The sequence below is a fragment of the Pleurodeles waltl genome, chromosome 3_1 (genome assembly GCF_031143425.1).
Source record: "Pleurodeles waltl isolate 20211129_DDA chromosome 3_1, aPleWal1.hap1.20221129, whole genome shotgun sequence".
NCBI lineage: Eukaryota > Metazoa > Chordata > Amphibia > Caudata > Salamandridae > Pleurodeles > Pleurodeles waltl.
In genome coordinates this window covers 238,757,128-238,776,831 of record NC_090440.1, presented here as the reverse complement: position 1 = coordinate 238,776,831, position 19,704 = coordinate 238,757,128, and the positions used below count along the sequence as shown (strand labels likewise).

The 19,704-nt window shown below is 43.3% G+C and overlaps 1 protein-coding gene across 1 annotated transcript in view; it reads left to right on the top strand.

Moving 5' to 3' along the window:
- Positions 1 to 19,704, top strand: part of LOC138283986 (myosin-13-like) — a 346,976-nt gene that overhangs the window by 196,361 nt on the left and 130,911 nt on the right. The window contains exon 16 of the mRNA XM_069222310.1: positions 5,860 to 5,935. Within this exon, the coding sequence (XP_069078411.1) occupies positions 5,860 to 5,935 (76 nt within the window). The remainder of the gene's footprint in view (positions 1 to 5,859; positions 5,936 to 19,704) is intronic.

The following is a 19,704-nucleotide window of genomic DNA, read 5'->3' as shown; positions in this document are numbered from 1 at the left end:
GCAGTTTTGAACACGACTACAGCCGAACTGCTGGACGGAATTACACCAAATTTGTCAGAAAGCTAGATTTAGTTCTGCAGATTGTGCTTTTTGTTATTTGATGTAATTCCATTCAGTAGTTGTTGAGAAATTTAAGGAAAGGTGGGCTCACGTGGCCCCCCCTCCATGAACATTTTTATGCCCCAGGGTCCACCATCTCCCCGGGGCCACAATGTAAAATATACATGGTGGAGCTATGTGGCATCCCTCCTGGTCCCGGGGGCCACCACCTCCCCGGGGTCAATTCTATTTTAGAAGAATGACGGAGGGGAGCCAGACCTCCCCCTTCAGGGCCATATATGGCCCCGGGGACCACCACCTCCCCAGGGCCGGCTCCTGCTATGTCACGAGGTGGCTACCCCTGGCACATTGCTGTTTTCTTTGACTTGGCGGGAACTTTGACCGCTCCCGCCAATTCAGAGAAAATACTCTGCTTCCAGGGGGCGAGAGCTGTCAAAGTGCTCTCGCCCACTGGAAGCAGAGGTTTCATCTCTTTCCCTGCCTGCAGACATGCAGGCAGGGAAAGAGATGAAACGATTGCTCTTGCACACAGAGAGCTGCATGTTTAGCAGCTCCATGTATTCATTAGCACTTCTGGCTCCTGCAGGAGGCCGGGAGTCGACCGGGACCGCAGGGGCCTTGAGGATCCCCCTGCAGTCCCTTTGCAAACTGAGTGCCCTGGAAGGGACCAGGGTAACCAGGGACACATAGCCGGGCTCTGGGGGATGGGGTCTTGTGAATGGGTATGTGAGTGGATGTGTGGGGGCTTGAGTGGTTGTATAAGATGTTGTGAGTAGGTGTGTGAGTGCTTCTGTGGATGATGTCATCAGAGATGTCATCAGTGGTGTCATTTGAGATGCCATCACTGATATCATCAATGATGTCACTGACCATGTTGTGAGTGATGTATTATGTGAGTTCATAAGTAGTGCATTGTGGGGGCATAAGTTAAAATTAGCTCAGGTAAATATAACTGCTGAATTTCATTTGTTTTGCAGGAGCAAAATGTGAGCCTAACTATAACGTCCTTGTAACCTTTGTTTTTTTCAGTGTATATACGTCCTTGTAACCTTTGTTTTTTTCAGTGTATATATATATATATATACATATATATAAGTATATATATGTGTTCATTGAAAAAACAAAGGTTACAGGGGCGTTGAAGTTGGGTTCACATTTTACGCACAAAACTATAGAAATTCAGCAGTTATACTTATCTGAGCAGTTATAGTTATACTTATGTTAAGAAACTATAACTCATAGCCTAAAGTTACTTTACGGCACAAGTTATAGTTTCTTCAGATAAGTATAACCTTAACTGCTAATTTCTATGGCTTTTTAGTGTAAAGTAATATTTAATTGCCATACAATAATCCAGCCGCTGGTGCGCATGGCTTTTGGCCATGCGCAGCGGGGTTGGCCGCAACACCCTGCAAACAGCCAACCCCACGTTGTGCCCAGCCTTTAGCGGTGGGTGGTGGGGGTCTGGTGTATGAGTGGGTGGTTTTTATTTTTTTATTGGGCTACTCGTCTGCAGATCCTCCTTAGAGTTACACTGGGGGGCTGCGCAGAGTGCTGTGGAGGATCTGTGGATTGGGCCAAAAAAAAAAAAAAAGGGCATTTTTTTGCCCATGAGGGTTCCTCAGAGATCCCTCAATGTGTCCTTTAGGGTGAGGATACCTCTATCCAGACAACTTATGTTAGTTTTTATATATGTTTTATCCCTAGGATGCAGCTGAGAAACAAAATGGAAGCCGCAACTTTCCTTTCAAGTTGTGGCCAGCCAATCAGGGCCTTGCTTTTGGGTTCGAATCCTCAGATTCCCGCGAATGGATCCGTGGAGGATTTGCATTCCTAGATGTACAGTTTTCTTTTTTCTTCAATAACTCCGAAACTACTGAATATATTTACATCTAATAACAAAAAGCCCTCTTTCTGGACTAAGATCTAGCTTTCTGCCAAATTTGGTGTAATTCTGTTCAGCGGTTTGGGCTGTAGTTGTGTCTAAAAACTGCAAAATCCCCATAGACATTGCATGGAGAAAAAGTGTTTTGGTACCCCCATTTTTCTCGACCCCTGCTTCATGAACCAACCTAAAACTTTTCACACAGCAGCTAAAATGAGTGGCAGACTAGTATAGAAAGTTTTGTGAAGATTCCTCAAACGGTGACAAAGTAATTAGCAAAAAAAAACACTTTGCCTATTGGAAGAGTTGGTCCTAACTATAACTACCAATCGCCAGTAGGTGTTTTTTTTATATATATATATATACATATATATATATATACTCACACACACACACACACACAATTTTGTCTAATATTGTTATTGGTACTACTTGCCTGATCTTTTTACTGTCCACATTCACCAATCATAAGCACCTTATCTACAAATACCCTTTATCTACCACCTGGACTTTCTGTGTACTGTCGATCTGTTGCTTTAAACAGCACTTCCTATCGAAATGCTCCTTTCTTGCACTATAAATAAAAGCGTAAGTCTTTCTCAGAAGTGGCACCTGTGTGTGGAAAGTGTACCTACATAGGTTCACGCTAGTGTTTTAAGAGTATAACAAACCACTAATCCTTCCAGGATACATGCATGTTCCTGTCGTGCTGCACTCTGCCTCTTTATTCACTCCATATAAAAGAAAGATATGGATATCGATATCTAGACAGAACCCACAGGACGGTCACTTAGACCGAGAATTAGTATTCAAGTAATGAACCCTCTTGACTGACCTCAATGTTTTAAAGAAGGTGTCTTTCTACGAGGATGTACTCCCCCATTTGAGGCTTCGGCTGTAAAATTAGCATTCAGTATTCAATACTTGCAATAAGGACTGTAGTTCTTTTTCCCTTCCTCTTATATTTGTTTCTGCCTTGGCAGTACACGACAAAAGGGTCATGCTTGCCACCTGCTCTTTTCTCGTCTAGCGCCTTGAGACCCGCACGGGTGAGTAGCGCGCTTTATAAATGTTAATGATTTGATTTGATTTGAGTTGTAGGGGCACAACTGTGAGAAACGCCTACTTTTATCATCAGTTCCTCAAAAACAAGGAATTCCCACACCCCTGATTTTCCATTTTCAGAGGCAGACATTCATTTCCTTTGTGCCTCTTCTTGATTCTTAATGGAGGATCTTAAAAGAGCAAGAAAACCAGGGCCCGAAGAAGAGATGACAGGCAGGGCCCGGTGCGACAATCGTTTTGGCACCCCCGGCCCCAACCCCCTCACTAACACCTGACAAAAGTGCCCCTCATCTCGACGTAGCCCCTCTCTCACATGTATTTAATTTGTTTTAAAGCTCTAGTAAAGGCTGGTTTTACTAATTCACTCAGCTAGCCACATAAAATACAGATCTGTTATTTGCAGCAGGCACATTATCCATGTGCTATGAGTCATTTACCTGGTGGTTCTCTTTATCATTGACTCAAGACAGTTTGACCACATAAGTCACAATGTTTAACACGTTTAGCCACCGCAATAATGTCTTCTAAAAGTGAGTCTTCCTAATACACCATTCTTCTATAATATTGTTACTATTGTACATAAGTACACATTGGTCACTGACGTATCCATAATGATTTGCTCAAAATTACAAGTGACAAGGGGACCTTGATGTGTTACAAACCATTACAGATTGAATCTACATACTCAGGGCCAGGGCCGGCTTTAGCGCTGGTGACGCCCTGTGCAACAGTTTTTTTTGGCGCCCTCCCTCCTCATAACCTACTCGGATTCCCTCACCCACCACCCAGCAAATCTGTTATTTGCAGCAGGCACATTAACCCTCTGCGCTACTTTAGGGCGAGTCAAAACTGTCAATAGACAAAACTCTGATCTCGCTCTCTAGTAGGAGCTTTAATCCCTAGTTATCTTGTAATTTAGTAACTCTGTAACTTCAAGTAACTCTGCAGCAGGTGTTTTTAAATTGTAAGTTACTGCTGAATACAGCACCCTCCCCTCCTCCCCCTCCCCCCCGAGGTCAGTGCCCACCCCCCCTTCCAGGTCAGCGCCCATTGCGGCTGCACCAGTCGTACGTCCCTAAAACCCGCTCTGCTCACAGGTGTAATAGGATCTGATTATATCCTTCCAGTGCCCACAACAGCACAAACCCAGCCCTTACCCACAGCCCATTTTTCAAGCCCTAGTTTCTGATTGGGCATTGCGTGGCACCCAGGAGTTTCTATGCAATGATAGGACCAGAGCAAACTCGAAGTTGAGGGTAAGGATTAAAGTGCTAGAGGGAAACTTAAAGGTTTGCAGAGACCAGCATTTAATCTACTACTTACTGAGGCGATTCTGAGGGCTGGAGGCGTAATGTGTCCTGCACCTATCCTGATCAAAGGAAAAAGGATAGATCTGCATTAAAGAAGCATGGTTGAGTTGAACTGCTTCTGGCTTGATGATGCAACGTGCTGAGATTAGACTGAGCTACTACAATGAAATTGTGTTGCCCACTGTAATTTTATTTTTGTTTTAGAGTAAACAAACCAGCTTTCCTCTTGAAAATTGGGAGTGTCTACCTCTTGACATCTGACGGATTCATGTAGTGCTCCTTTTCTTTTGCTATATCCGTTTCCACCAATTTAAGGCTTTCTTGTAGGAGTGTGCACTTCTTAGTGTTGGAAGAATAAGGTATTGGAAGTAACTCCACCAGGTGCCATGTGTGGCTAATATCCAAAACTGCAGAAGAAAGCAATCACCAGGAGAGATGCTATACTCATGTTATAGCAGGTGATCATACCATGAGTAGAACCTCATGACAATTCCCTTCCTTGTGAAGAATGCCTACAAGGTATTAATCTAGCATCCCACTCTTGGTAGGGCGTTTTCACATAACGCAAAGGAGCCTTGACGTTTGGGAGGAATTTAACATGCAGGGCTCGATTCACGAACGTTTTGAAGAAATTAAGTAGAATGTAGGTGTGCACAAAGGTCTGAACACAAATTCCAAGATTCTGATTCATACAGTCGGGATCTGCAGACGTTTGTGCCAGCAGGAGGGGCTTGTTACTGTGAATATCAGCCAGCGCAGTAGGTTATCTGCGATACCAAATTTAGGCACAGAGGTGTAAACATGGGTTTTTCCTAAGAAGATGCTTCTAGTTGGCCATTGAAAAATACATTGAATAGAAATCGGTATTCACCAACCTTCCCAATTATTTGCACACTTAATTTACTCACCTAAAATTAGTGCCAGAAAATACTGGATAAATGTTTACGTTGGTTTGTATGTATAACCAAACAGGTCATCTTAAAAGGCTTCTGGAGCCTGAGATAAAGTTAAGGTGCATTTGCAACTGTAACCCAGCAGGCATTTCAACGGTGCAAATGTGTTAGTTTAGGATTAGGAATCTGCATTACAATGTATAATTTCCTTCGATTACGAACTGTTTTTGCGATATTTACAAATCTACAGGAAGTACATAATCCCACAAATCACCGAGGGATACCTGCATTTTTTACTTTACCGACACTCAATTGCACAGTGAAGCCAGCTGCGTTGGTCTGTTTAGCGAATGGCAGTGGCCAAACTTCCATAGCGAGTTACTGGAAAAATACAGCTCATTCCCCAGAGCAGATATTACTATTTGAAGTTAATGGGCTTAATTATAGACTATTTTCTGGAGTACTTTAGAGAACTGGGGCTTATTGCGCAAAGCTTGACAATGAATATTGAAACAAAACTATAACATTATGAAATTGCATTTTACAGAAGTATTCTTTAATGTTTGCAAATTTGAAACTGAAACAAAAATAAATCTGCCATCAGCTAGTTTGAATGAGATATTAAAATACAAATATAACTTTTCAGTCACCTGCTCCTGACGTCTCCATTAAGAGATCTTCAACCTCACAGAGTCAGAGCAACGGCCAGCCATCCAGATCAGGTGTGTATGAGTCCCACCGCCAGCCCTTCCTATGTTTGACTGTGTTTTTAATGCTCCCAAACATGATTGTTCGTTTTCATGAAAGTAGGATAAATAATTGCAACTGGAATACCTGAATCAACATCAAAAAATGTTCTGGCAAGAATCAAGGTTACCTGTGAACGCCAAATCCAATTTAGTGTATGAGAGAGGAAGAAAAGAAACTAGGGCCAGATGTAGCAAAGTTTTTTCCCCATTCTGTGTCTATGGGAAAAAGTGTTCGTACATATGGCCCCTAATTCCTGCTAATGTTGCTGGGGGCTCATAAAAGCGCTTAGGTGGCCTTGAGGGTTTAATGCCCAGTGTATTACACACTAAGCTAGGCAAGTGCTAGCACTCTATGGAAATGCAAGAGCAAAGCCTTCAGCATCTTGTGGAGGGTTGTCTTTCTAGCCCGGATTCCATTGTCCTCACATAATCCTGAGAGGGCCTCATACGGACAAAGGAACGTGGCACCAAGACAAATTCATTTCCAACTCAATTTAATAAAAACAAGGTTTGTTGTAAGGGAGCAATACCAGCTCGACATCCTCCAGCAACCGCCCACAGCAACTGCCGCCCACAGCAACTGCCGCCCACAACATTCTCCTTGCCCGATCATTGCATCCCCACATTCTATTCCTATTGTAGCTATCCAACATTCCGATCACCACACATCTTCCCCCAAAACAAAACAAAAATTAAAAAACTCTGACTAACAGAATATTACTAATGTTACCTTACATAGCAATATACCAATTTGCACTTCGCAGGAGCTACATTTCTTCATCTAACCAGATTAATAATATTAATTTTACAGTACTATTGCTCCATGTCCCATGAAGAAATTTTGGAGATGCCCAGGTAATCTCTTTTCCCTTTGACTTTGTCGAAGAGGTATACCATTGGTGGTCGAAACACACTTGTTTGCCTTATGACCAGAGTCAGCACATATATCAATATGAATATCAGGACCCACAACTAATTGCAACTCAGAATCACTTCCCAGCAAATACCCCTTGATTTCATTGTCGTTTTCACACATGTTGACTCCTTCACACAGACTCACATGTCACAGATTATGTATTCTACCATCCTCAAGCTTGACAGCTCCATCCAATACCTTCACTATTTTAATAGGACTTGACCAACGGGTTGCCCCTTTTTCTATGAACTCAGGGTTTCTCACACGTACATACTGCTCTTCAACGAGTTTAGGTTTGGTTCTCCTTCTGTTGACTCTACTCAGCACATGACCTTGGTGTGTTAGCACACGTTCCCTAATTAGATCATCACTGTTGGTCAACCACTGCTCCTTTTTTTTTTATTCTTTAACCACCATAGAACTAACTTGGAAGATGGTTTCCGTCCCCTTAATAACTCAAATGGTGTTTTCCCTGTCACCAAACAGGGCGTAATTCTATAAGATAGTAACATACTCTGAAGAGCATTCTTCCATGACAGGTTAGATTTCAAAGCCAACTGTATAGCTTCCTTAACTACCCTATTGATCCTTTCGACTTGACCATTTCCCTCTGGATTATGTAATGACACCTTTAGGTGATTCACACCATAATTTTCAAGAACAATTTTAATTGTACTAGATGTGAGCTGCACACCATTATCCATTACTAGAGTTTCAGGTATCCCTTCCCTGGAAAACACATCCTCTGAATAGTCGATGACCACATCCGTGGTCACACTGCCAACCATATGATCTTCTGCCCACTTAGAATAATAATCAATAAGGACAATGGCATATGCCTCTCTGGATGGTAAGGTGGCGAAAGGCCCCATAAAATCAATCACTACCTTCCGCCATGGTCTTTCAGGGAATTTGACCATCTCTGAGGTACTAATATTGGTTTAACAGACTTGTCACTTGCCTTGCTTGCATTGCATTCCCTTACCCAACGGTCCACCATACTATCCATCCCTGGCCACTAAAAGCTTTCCTTAATTTTCCTTCTGGTACTTGCTATACCACCATGCCCTTCATGTCCTAACCTGACAATAAGTTCACGTATGCCATAAGGAGGTGCTATTTTATCGCCCCTCGAGGCGATGTTATTGCATATGGATAACTCATCCTTGATCTTCTACAATGTACTACATTCCCCGCTCAGCTGCCGCTCAGCTGGCCATCCCTTCATTAGAAATTCCTACACCTTTGCTAAGATTCCATCTTTTTGCATTTCCTTGAGCCACTTATCCTCGGAAAACTCGAATTCCATCCCATGATCTTCAATAAATACCATATCGTCATACGTAAATGCCACATCACACTCATTATCATCCACTTCCTCACAATTCTCATTCGTCAAGGGCAACCATGATAATCCATCCACCACCCGATTATCTTTCCCTGGCAAGTGCATAATCTCATAATGGTACATTTGCAGTTTTGAGGCGAGTCTCGCTAACCGGGGGGGGGGGGTGACATTTCTCCCACCTCCAGGATTCGAGATATTTACCAAGGGTTTGTGGTCTGTACATATCTTAAATTTGCGACCCCACATATACATCCTAAAACATTGCACAGCCCAAGTCGCAGCTAGTAATTCCCTTTCAATAACAGCATAGTTCCTCTCTGCTTGTGTTAAAGTAAGGGATGCATATGCAACCACACCCACTCATTCCCGTTCCTTTATTGGGATAAGACAGCACCAATGCAATACCCACTAGCATCCCAAAAATTATACAATTTGCATCTTCATAAAATGATCTTAGGTATGATGCATTTACAATTTCTTTTTTAAGTGCTGCAAATTCTTCAGTATGTCTCTGCCCCCAGCAAAACGTTGCATTTTCCTTAATAGCACTCTAAGATTCCTGACCCTGGATGCGTAATTCTCTACGAAATGTGCATAAAATTCTGTCATCCCTAAGAACAATACCAATTGTTCCTTGCTTTTGGGTTCTGGAGCATCGCAAATGGCTTTCACATGGCAAATTTACAGATGAATGCCATCCTTTGAAATTACGTGACCCAACTATTCCACATGTTGTTTCCCAAATTAGCATTTTTGTTCTTTCACATTTACTCCATTGTCCATAAGTGCTTGTAGAACTTCCATCGATATGCAACCGTGTTCCTTTTACTCCTTTCCAAATATCAATATGTCATCCTGAAAAATGTTTGCACCAGTTATATTTGATAATACTTTAGATAATTCCCTTTGGAACACAGTGGATGCACTGGCTAAACCAAATGGCATCCTTTTGTACAGGAACAAACCTTCAGGTGTTATGAAGGCTGTGCAGTGCTTAGAGGTTGGATCCAGCGGAATTTGATGATGAGCGCTAGCTAAATAAATTGTCGAGAAAATTTTAGCATCACTAATGGACGACATGAATTCTTGCAAATTTGGAAAGAACGCAAGTCCACACAAAGTCTTATATTACCATTCGATTTCAAGGAAATTACATTTGGAGATACCTAACAGAACTTCCGATTGGTTCCATATTGTCCCTTTCACATAAATCACACAAAAGTTCTTTTAGTTTCCCTCTGTAATTCAACTGAACATTTCTTAACTTTTGCCTCACAGGTATAGCATTCCCCTTTAAGATTATGTTATGTTTAAAAAAATTTAAGGTTCCTAACTCACTGCTAAAAACATTCAGAAATTCCTCCCGTAAAACAGAATATGTATAATTTGTACATTTAATATTACCTTCACCCACTGCATACACGGGTGGGTCAGCTTTAGGGTCAACTCTCACTCCAAGCTCAGTCATGTGTGGCCAACCTAAAATCATAGCTCCTTTTTCTGCTACAAGCACATTCCTAAACACATTTTTCTGGCAAATCCAATTTCAGCTTGCATAGACCCCACAATAGAAATTTTATGACCAGAATAACATGGGCTTGAATTAGTATTCTCTAACAATCTACCAGGTCATAGTTTGTCAAACAACCTTCTCCCCATTACGGTGTACCACGCACAAGAGTCCACCATAGCTTCGAACTGTATTCCATCTATGCTTAATGTATACTTAGGCAATTGGACCTTCTTCGCTATGCTGTTCTCACTCTGCACACTTAATACCACATCACGCATTCCATACTCAAGCTCCTCATCATTAGGATCCTCCACAATACAATTTACTTTTTTTTCCACACTTTTCCACCCAAGTGAAAAATTTCCTCTCTTCTTACACACATTGCATGTCTTTCCAATGGCAGGGCACAATTTAGAACTAGCTAAATGTGAATTAGCTCCACATCGAAAAAAAACAGTAGCTCTCTAGTTTTACCAACCGCAAGATTCTTTTTTCCCTTATCACTCTTCTCACTCCCTACAGCACATACAGTACCATTGTCTGTATTTTCATTCCTCACTGCCTGTATACATATCTCAGTAATCTCAATACCCCTTGCCTCTTCTATCGCATTTTTTAAAGATAATTCACCAGAAGACAATAGTTTCTCTTGAATATTTTTTTATTTAGTTCTCATCAATAGCTGATCCCTTAATACTTGGTCATATGTCATGTTTTCGAACACGCAAGTTACAGCAAGTCTCCTCAACACTGGTAAATTGATTCATCTTTTTTTTGCCCTCTTGAGTAAAACTTATATCTTTTCATGACTATGTTAATTTTCCTACCATACCTTTTTTGTAACTGTTTGAGAGCACATTTATACACACCTTCCTCATCAACGTTGTCTAACCTCAGCAGATTTCAAAATTCTCTAAGACCTATTGCACTTAGTCTGTGCTTTAGTGAGGACAAATGTCTTTCCGGTGTACATTCCCTATCCTCTAATACTTCCACATCTGCCTCAAACAAATCCAATGACAATTCCCATGGAATAGGTGGGTTGAATGCTAGACATATCTATCCCATTATAAGAAGTAAATCAATAAAACTCCACGTGTAGCCACAATTTCCCCTGCCTCAAATATGTGCTTGTGGCCAGTGCATGTCAACCCTTCAAAATAATTTTTTGTGGGGTGTGCGCGCCTCCGAACGCGCAGAGTCAAAGTAAATGGTTGTACAGATTGCCATAGAACCCAAATGACGATTGCTGATCCTTCAGTAATTAAAGGTGTGCGTGTCACTGAATGCTCAGGATAGAAGGGAAAGTCAGAGTGAATATCCTTATCGATTGCCATCCAAACAAAGCTGTAAAAAGGAATCCTCCCAAACAACAAAGATGGCCGCCAAGATGTAATCTTACCGTTTTGTCCATAGGCATTGGGGATTGTTTTTTCCCAGAATGTATTTCACTGTGCGCGTCAATAAATGCTCGCACACAGCTCCACGCACGAGTTAATCGTACCTGCACTTCCAAAACGTACTCCTCTAATAAGTATGATCACTACCATGGCAAACCGGCTCCTCCGATCCTTCCTCTCCTTTCAGGAAATGTTTTTGTTCATGAAGTTTGCCAGCAAAATCCAAACGCAAAGAATACACAGAGTTATGTGACTTTAAAGTGGCGTTGCTTCTTTCCTACTCGTCGCCATTGTGGAGAAAACAACGTGCAACCAAGATTAATTTGTTTCCAACTCAATTTAATAAAAACAAGGTTCATCGTAAGGGAGCAACGCCAACTCGACATCCTCCAGCAGCCGCCCCACAACAATTGCCACCACAACATTCTCTTTGCCTGACCATTCCATCCCTATCCAACATTCTGATCACCACACATCAGCTCTCCCTCCCTCTATTTTACTCCTTTGCAGCATGTGGAAACACAGGTAACTGCCTCTGTTAGGGGATGGCAGCGTATGAAGCCTGATTACAGAGACAGTTGACAGGGGAAGGAGACAGCCTGAGACACTAATGAAGCTTACCTAACTGTTACCCAGCTCACCCTTATCACCAACCTGACATATACTTCCTTCCTGCTCCTATTCCCTCCTACTTAGCCTCACTCCAAATTCACTCCTGCTACTGTTGTGGGCTCATTTTATACTCTGCTTGGGCACACATATATTTAGCTTAGCGTAGGTCTGCGGTCTACATATGTGCTCTGCTTTCATTCATTCCATTTTATTCATTTTTAGTTAGCCTGCTTTCAGCTGGAATGTTTTATTTTGTATTCAGCTGTTATTCTATGATTCTGCGAAAGCAGTGTTATTATTATTCTGTGCATGACGTTTCACCATGTACCCTAGTCCGAGGTTGACGCTTCCGAGTCCATGATAATCCAGATCTCAATTGGCACCACAAGAGTTCTCTAAACTGTCCGGCACTTGGGCACATACCCACGTCAGGCCTTTTTACGAAATAAAAATATGTTTTCATATAAAAACACTATGTGGGCTAGGGGACAACAGGGAGGTAATTCTGGCTGGGATTTCCATCCATGCTACATGCCATTTCATTGCTGACCTTGGCCCTGTCTCTACAGCAAACCCGGAGACGGTGGGCAGACCCCATTGCTTCAGGTAATAGGGGTGGGTGCTCCAGAGCAGACAGATTGGGCTAATAATGCTATGCTCTCACTTAGGAGTTAAGGGCTAGGTACTAATTATTTATGCATTTCATTCCAATTCCCTATTATTTACAGCTGATAGAAACTTCAGAAATGTACTAAGAAAGACTATATATATGTGAGTATGAGCCCCCATCAGGGGTCTGCATAATGTACGTGTATTAGAGACTTTCATAATATGAATATATTTGATGTCTGCAAATTGTACATATATCAGGGGCTGCAATGCTATGAATATATCAGAAGCTTTCCTAGTGAGAATATATCTGAGGCATTCACACAGGGCATGTAATGGAGGGATAGAAACTATGCATATGCTAGAGGCTTGCATACTATGCATATATCTGAGTCAGGTCTATGACATATGCACATTACATACATATATCCAACTGTAAAGAATACAATATAGTATAAACGAAAAATGATTTTGTTACGAGGGAGATACCCGAATTTGGAATGTGTATGACTTCTGTCTGGAAACAATAAAAATTATGCTAGGTTTTCATTTTGTACATCAACTTGTTAAACTGCTGCCATTTGAACTGCAGAAAACTATCAAATTCTGTTATTGACTAATCTCCAATGAATGATATGACATTCACCCAAATCCTCAACAAAGAAAACAAAACAGTACATCACCCCACACTGCTACAGAGTCTAGAACACCTCAGCTCTCCAGAATCCAACAGATCAAAAATCTGTGAGATTCTACCATACTCTTCGATTCTGTTCAGCACTGGCGTGTTGCAAGATTACATCATTTCCCAACTCCTCTTCAGTGCTTCTTTCTCAGTTTACTACCGGAACTCATGTCCTTCAAAGTAGTGTTATGCAGATGACACATGTTGTGGGGAAACGTACGATAAAAAAAGACAAGACTCCTCTCAGCAAGGCAAGCACAGCTTTTTACTAGCGCGTCAGAGAAAGTAGCGATCTCCAAACAGGTAAAAAGCTGGTCTCAATTTGCTGCTTCACAAGCAGCCACTTATATAGAAATATGAACAATACTTATTACAAAAGGTTAATCAATAAGTTCAGCAGTTACATACTTGTTGCAAAATCACACCACTGGTGTCCCTAAAACCTTTAACCTATTTCTTACATATTCTTTATTGCAATTCTAACAATGCTTAACAAACTAACCATTCACTACTCCTGAATGCATGTGTATTTCTGTGCGTGCTTTATCACTCTGCTCTCAAGACCTCCAATCAGTTTTTACGTACCTTTGTCTAATTGAATCTCCTGCTCCCATTCTTCAATCACGTTTGTAATTTACTAGGAAAACAGAAGACGTTCCTGCGTGCTTAAGACCACAAATTCCTTCAGGCTTACAAACACAGGTTTTCCTTTAACTAAGACCTTGTTGGTCATGCATTCTATTTTCAATTGGACTCTTCACCTCTCTGGCATAGTCACACATTTTGGGCCTACACTGCTCTTTCACCACATATGATTTTATATTGTTTTCTACCAATGTCTGATGTAGCATACTTTCTTCGCATTTCATTTCCTCTACAACACTTCAGATCATTCTAAAGCTCGAAAAGCCTAATGCTATAGACTGCGCTGGCTGGGACCACAGCTTTGGAGTCACAGACCAATAGATTCTAATTAAACACCTCAAACTTAACCTGTTCTGAATTGTGATCCCCGCCAGCAGGAACTGGGAGAATTACTTTCCAACAGCCATCTGGAAGCAGTCCTATCCCTAGTGCTGCAAATTAATCATGTAACCAGCAGTGACTTTCTCACACTGCAAAACTTTTACTGCATTTTCCGTCCTCTAGGTTTCACCATTGAGGTTCAGAATTCAAAATGCAGCAGCCAAGAACTGCTATAGCTACCCAGCACTCACTAGCATTGCAAGTGCTCCAATGGGTACCTCAAGGTGAGAGCGGCCTGCTTTGCTCAAAGGGTCATTGAGGGCACAAGTGAAGCCTCAGTGATATATTAAAGTTAGGAGTCTGCACTCAAGATTGGCACCACCCTTCAACAATACATACACTGATAGCACATCTTTGTTTATTCAGACAACTGGTCTCTGAAACTTATTGATTGCAAAGATAAGAAACCATCTCAAACAGCTGGAAGTCTGCAAGGTGGTAAAAACCTGGATGTTTCGAAACAAATGACCCACTCACAGTAAAGCGTCTAAAACCAATGTCAGGTGAAGAAAGAATCCGTTGCTTGCACAAAGATGGTAAATTTCAACACATGCAACTTTCTCTCATCCCCCCAATGCTTATCTCCACAATTAAGCCAGATAGGTTTTTCTCAGGTTTGAACAGGAGCACCACATTGGATCTTGAAGATTATGCCAAAAGTCTTCACACACAAGCCATACTATAAACTCACATTCTTCCAACCAAGGATAACAATTATAAGTAGCAGCTTATGTGACTGTATATCTCACCGTTCTTCGTACCTGCACAACACCAAATCTCATTCCATACATGCAACGCAGTACCCCATCCTCTACCAACTGAGCTCTTTGAACAGGGTATCAGTCACAGCTTCAGATGCCAGCAAGGTGGAGCCATCTTTCCATCCTTCCAAGGTCAGTAAATAGGGTACCATTAATTGGCTGAGAATAACACCTGTTACTCATAGAAATGACAGAGGTGCAATATGAAGGTTTGTATAAAACAACGTTACAAGGTAATGTTATTGAAAGACGATGTGTGTTAGGCAACAAGCTTAAAAAAAGAGATACAAATTACTCATTGTTCGGACATAAATGTCCCCTGAATGATATGCAGTTATGTCCTATGCCCTGTGCACACAAACTGCATACTGTTGATCTTAGTGTTTTGGCCATGCCACACACAAAAAATATATGCGCTCACTGACCTAGGCCCTATCTTTGACAATGATAGGTTCTAGACATAGGGCCTCATTATGAACTCAGCGGGAAAACCCGCCGAGTTCGGTGCTGGAGGTCAACAGAAGACCACCAGCACGCAGGAGACCCATCTGGCCACATAATGCTCATTCAGCTGCGCCGGCGGGCAGAAACAGTGTTTCCGCCAGGCGGCCCAGCTAAATGCAGGGCCTGTACATTGATGCCAGCTCCACATGGAGCCGGAGGCAATGTAGCAGTGCGGCAGGTGCAGCAGCACCCGTCGCGCATGTCACTGCCCGTAAATCGGGCAGTGGCATGCGCAATGGGGCTGTGCACAGGGGCCCCTGCACTGCCCATGGCAAGTGCATGGGCATTGCAGGGACCCCCAGGGGGCCTGAGGCACCCATTCCGCCAGCATTTCCCTCGCGGGGTAAACCGTCAGGGAAAGGCTGGTGGAACCAGGTACATTATCCGGCGGGATATGTAACTCCGCCATCGCCAGGCTGCCTGGTGGTGGAAGTCTGGCAGTGGCAGAGTTACAGAAGTGGCGCTTCTGCCACGAATATTATATGGCGGTCAGGGCCTCCATGCCAGTGGTGGTAATTCCCACCGCCGCCGGCATGGTGGCCCAGATCGCCATGTTCATAATAAGGGCCATAATCATTCATTAGAAGGGGCACACCAAGTGCACCCTCATAGTGACGTGGAGCATGGTGGTGGCAGTATACCATGGGAGAGAATTACAGTAACAGGCCTTTTTACCAGTGAAAAATGAATGCACACCTACTTCCCCATTCATCTAAAAGTTCTGCTGCTTCCGATTAACATAGAATCCTGAACATGAGATCCTGTGTGCATGTGTGCATGTGTGCTAGAGTTAGTAGTAAGCTTTGCACAAGCAATACAGGCCAGCGGGTTCCATTTTGGAAGCCCACAGCCTGGACCAGAGTTCAAGATGGAGAAGAAGTTGCTTTCTCCAGACAGCATCAAAGTTTTGCTGGCATTTCCTAGGAAGTGGCAACACCAAATGCTATGGTTTTGAAGGTGGAGACATGCTTTCTTTAGAAGTGCCAGAGGCTTTTTGGATACACGAGGCTGTAAGTGACTGCAGCTGCCATTAGGTAGATCTCAGGAGATACAGGGAAACCTGCATTCTCTGTTAGAGAAAGGAGTCATTTGAAAGGAACAAGATTCTTGTCTCGCTTCCTGATCTATGTGCTGGGGGTCATAAATAGCTGGGTGCAGCCTGCTCTCACCTCTTTGCACTTCTGTGGTGTGCACTCTGCCTGGAACAGAGGTGGGCTGTGCAGAGCATCCTTGCAGACAAAGGGCAGGCCTTAAAGGTGCCATGGCCAGGACATATCAAAGGGGAACCAACCCAAACATAGAATACACATTCTCCACCTTTGAAAGTGGTATAAAGATACAACCTCAAGAACCATTGTTGCTCATTGTTGTGGTCTCTTCTACCAAGAACAGAATACACTACAGGGTACTCAGGGACTACTTGCTACACAGCCAATGGTTAGTGTCACACTGACAGCCAACTCCCCAAAGGCAAGGGAACATCCAGCAGAGTCTGATCTAAAGGAGGAATTACTGACTTTCCAGTGTGCCAAGACATCCTAGCTGTGAGCAAGGAAAGGAAGTGGCAGCCGTCCAGGATGAGCTGATTGTGGAAGAAGTGCTGTAATTGACTCTGGCATAGGGTCAGTCTGACAGAGGCTCACTAGGCAAAAGTGCAGAAGGTCTCTCTGTATTGCCGGATCAGGCATTGCGACCTTCATTGAATATTCTCGTTGTAGACATCAGGTTCCCAGAGTGCTGTGTTTGTGTGATGGACTCAGCCAAAGCTGTGCTAAATGCCTACTGGTGGGCCGTGTTCAACATAAATGGACTGTGTGACCTTAACACTGCCAAGTGTGTTGTAGATTCGGACCAATCTTGAACACTAAGTGATCCAAGAGGTACCCTTGTGTGCCCCATGAAGAATGAAGTTGTCTCCGCGAGGCACTGTGTGCCTGGGATGGCAATTGGTATGCACTGCACAGAGGAACTACCATTTGTGGGCATGTGGCTGGCCCGCCAAATAAGAAATCGTCAAGTACTCAGCAGAGTGAGCTGTGACGTCAGTCAAGTATCTACTGGTTCAAGCCATGATCTGCTGCCACCACCCAGAATAAAGCCATTAGAAGTCTCTGCTCCTGCAGCAGCCTCTTTCCCTGACGCTGGAGTGTAGCCAGCTGCTGCGCAACCCTTAAGATGACTACTCCGTGCTGCCTGGGCTTCCTTATTGCTACTGGGTAGATCCCACTGCTGCATGAAGGCAGAACACAGCACTGCAATGCTTATGGACTGCTGCATGCCACCTGGAGGTTCCCTGCTGCTGTTGGTGAGATCTTGCTGTTACACACTGCTACTAAAAATTTGATGAGAGGCTGAAGGGACCTACACCCAGAAGACTGAATGTACAAGAGTGGGACCCACTAGAGACAGGAGAAAACCTAGTCAGCAGAGGCACCTGAGACCCCAAAAACTCACACCCGTGAGTCTGGAATTCGTGCATGATTGAATGTGTTGCAGAAATTTGTTTTTTGTACTTGTCTTAGGTACAAAGAGAAGAAGTGGGCTGGACATTCATCTTAATGCGCAGCTGGGGAAGGTGGTATTAATTCTTGAGCCTGAATAACCCCTACACGTATCTCCCTAAGAAGCCTGTGACTGCTCGCTAATGCTACTCCTGAGAGGCAAGTGTGGAAAAGTTTGTACTTGGTCCAGTTTGCAGAGCCATAGCAAGACTGGCCCCTAGCCCTAGGACACCAGTGGTATAAGGCCTCAACCCACACAGTTGTGACCCAATAGCCTTTTCCTGCTTTGTGGCCCCCTGAATGTGGCGTAGCACTTTTCCTTTTATGCAGTCAAAATATTTCAGTTTTGTGAAACAATATTATGTAACCAAACACCACCAATGTCTGAACAGGCATGTTGGACCTGGTCCTTTTTGCAGGGTTGTCCCCAAACTTTTTGCTGTCTTCCTCCTATTTTCTAAGACCTGTTTTTGTTGGCTTTAGGACTCTGGACAATTTGCACTGCTAACCAGTTCTAAAGTGCATATGCTCCCAGTTGTCTTGGCAATTGGTTTATCCGTGATTGGTATATTTGATTTACTAGTAGTGTCTGTGTGTGCAGTTTTAAACTGCCACTTCGACCTGGCAAGTGCACCCACTTGCCAGGCCCAAACCTTACCTTTTACTACATGTAAGTCACCCCTAAAATAGGCCCAAGGCAGCTCCATGGGCAGGGTGCAGTGTATTTAAAAGGTAGGACCATGTACTGGTGTATTTTACATGTCCTGATAGTGAAATACTGCTAAATTCGTTTTTCACTATTGCAAGGCCTATCTCTCCCACAGGGTAACATAGGGATTAAATATATTTTAAGTTTAATGTCCTATTGGGTGCAGATGGACACATGGACTTTGGGGTCCCTGAACTCACAATTGAAAAATACATCTTTTGAATTGTGTGGTGAAAATGAAAGTGAGCATTTTCTTGCTTAACCATTCTGTGCTTCTGCCTGTCTGCTGAATAAACATCTGGGTCAGGATGACAGTTCAGCTGTTTGTGCATTCACTCTAGAAAGGGAGCTGAGTTGTGCCCTGCATATCCTCCTGGCCCATCACCATGTTGATGGGTCTTCCTGAGCCAGAGTGGTTGGAAAAGCTGACACTTTCACCTGAATAGGGTTGTGCCTATCCTCACACAAAGCAGTCTCTAACCCCTTGGAGTGTGTCTGGAGCCAGGGTAGGGAAAGGCAGGGTCTTGTGCAGTACAAGGACTTCTTTTTGAAGTTAGCCTACTTCAAAGACAGAGATGAGTATAAGTACTCGACTTGTGATACCACATATTTAGAAAACTTCTGGACTGCTACTCTGCCTGTTGCTTTGTTGTGCTGGCCTGTTGCTTCCGTCCTGGGAGTAAAAGTACTGGACTGTGCTTTCTATATCCTGCTTCCAAAGGTTCTCCAAGGGCATGGACTGAGCTTTTCTCCTGTTAAGAAATCTCAGGGACAACAAAGACTTCACCTGCCAGCACCTGGGCTCTCTTGCTGAGAGTTTAGACTTGACAAGTGGTGCCAAAATCTAGTTCCTGGGCCCTTGGGAGTGAGTTCTGGTGTAACAAGGAAGAAACTAGTGCACCGAATTCCAGGTCGAATTCACCTCCCCTGCCAAGCAGTAAGGAACCAACACCTCACCCCCGACAGCAGTAAGGAACTCACCCTGCACCAGCTCCAGCGACGCCTGACGTCCCCAACTCCATGCAATGTCATTGTTGCTCGTTTTCCAAGGTGCTGTACCTGGGGTCCGTGCGACTCCGTGACCAGCTGGCACTCCGGCTTGAGTGACGTTGAACTTTTGGGAACAACTCCGTCAAGACATCGTGAAAGTCAGAGTTG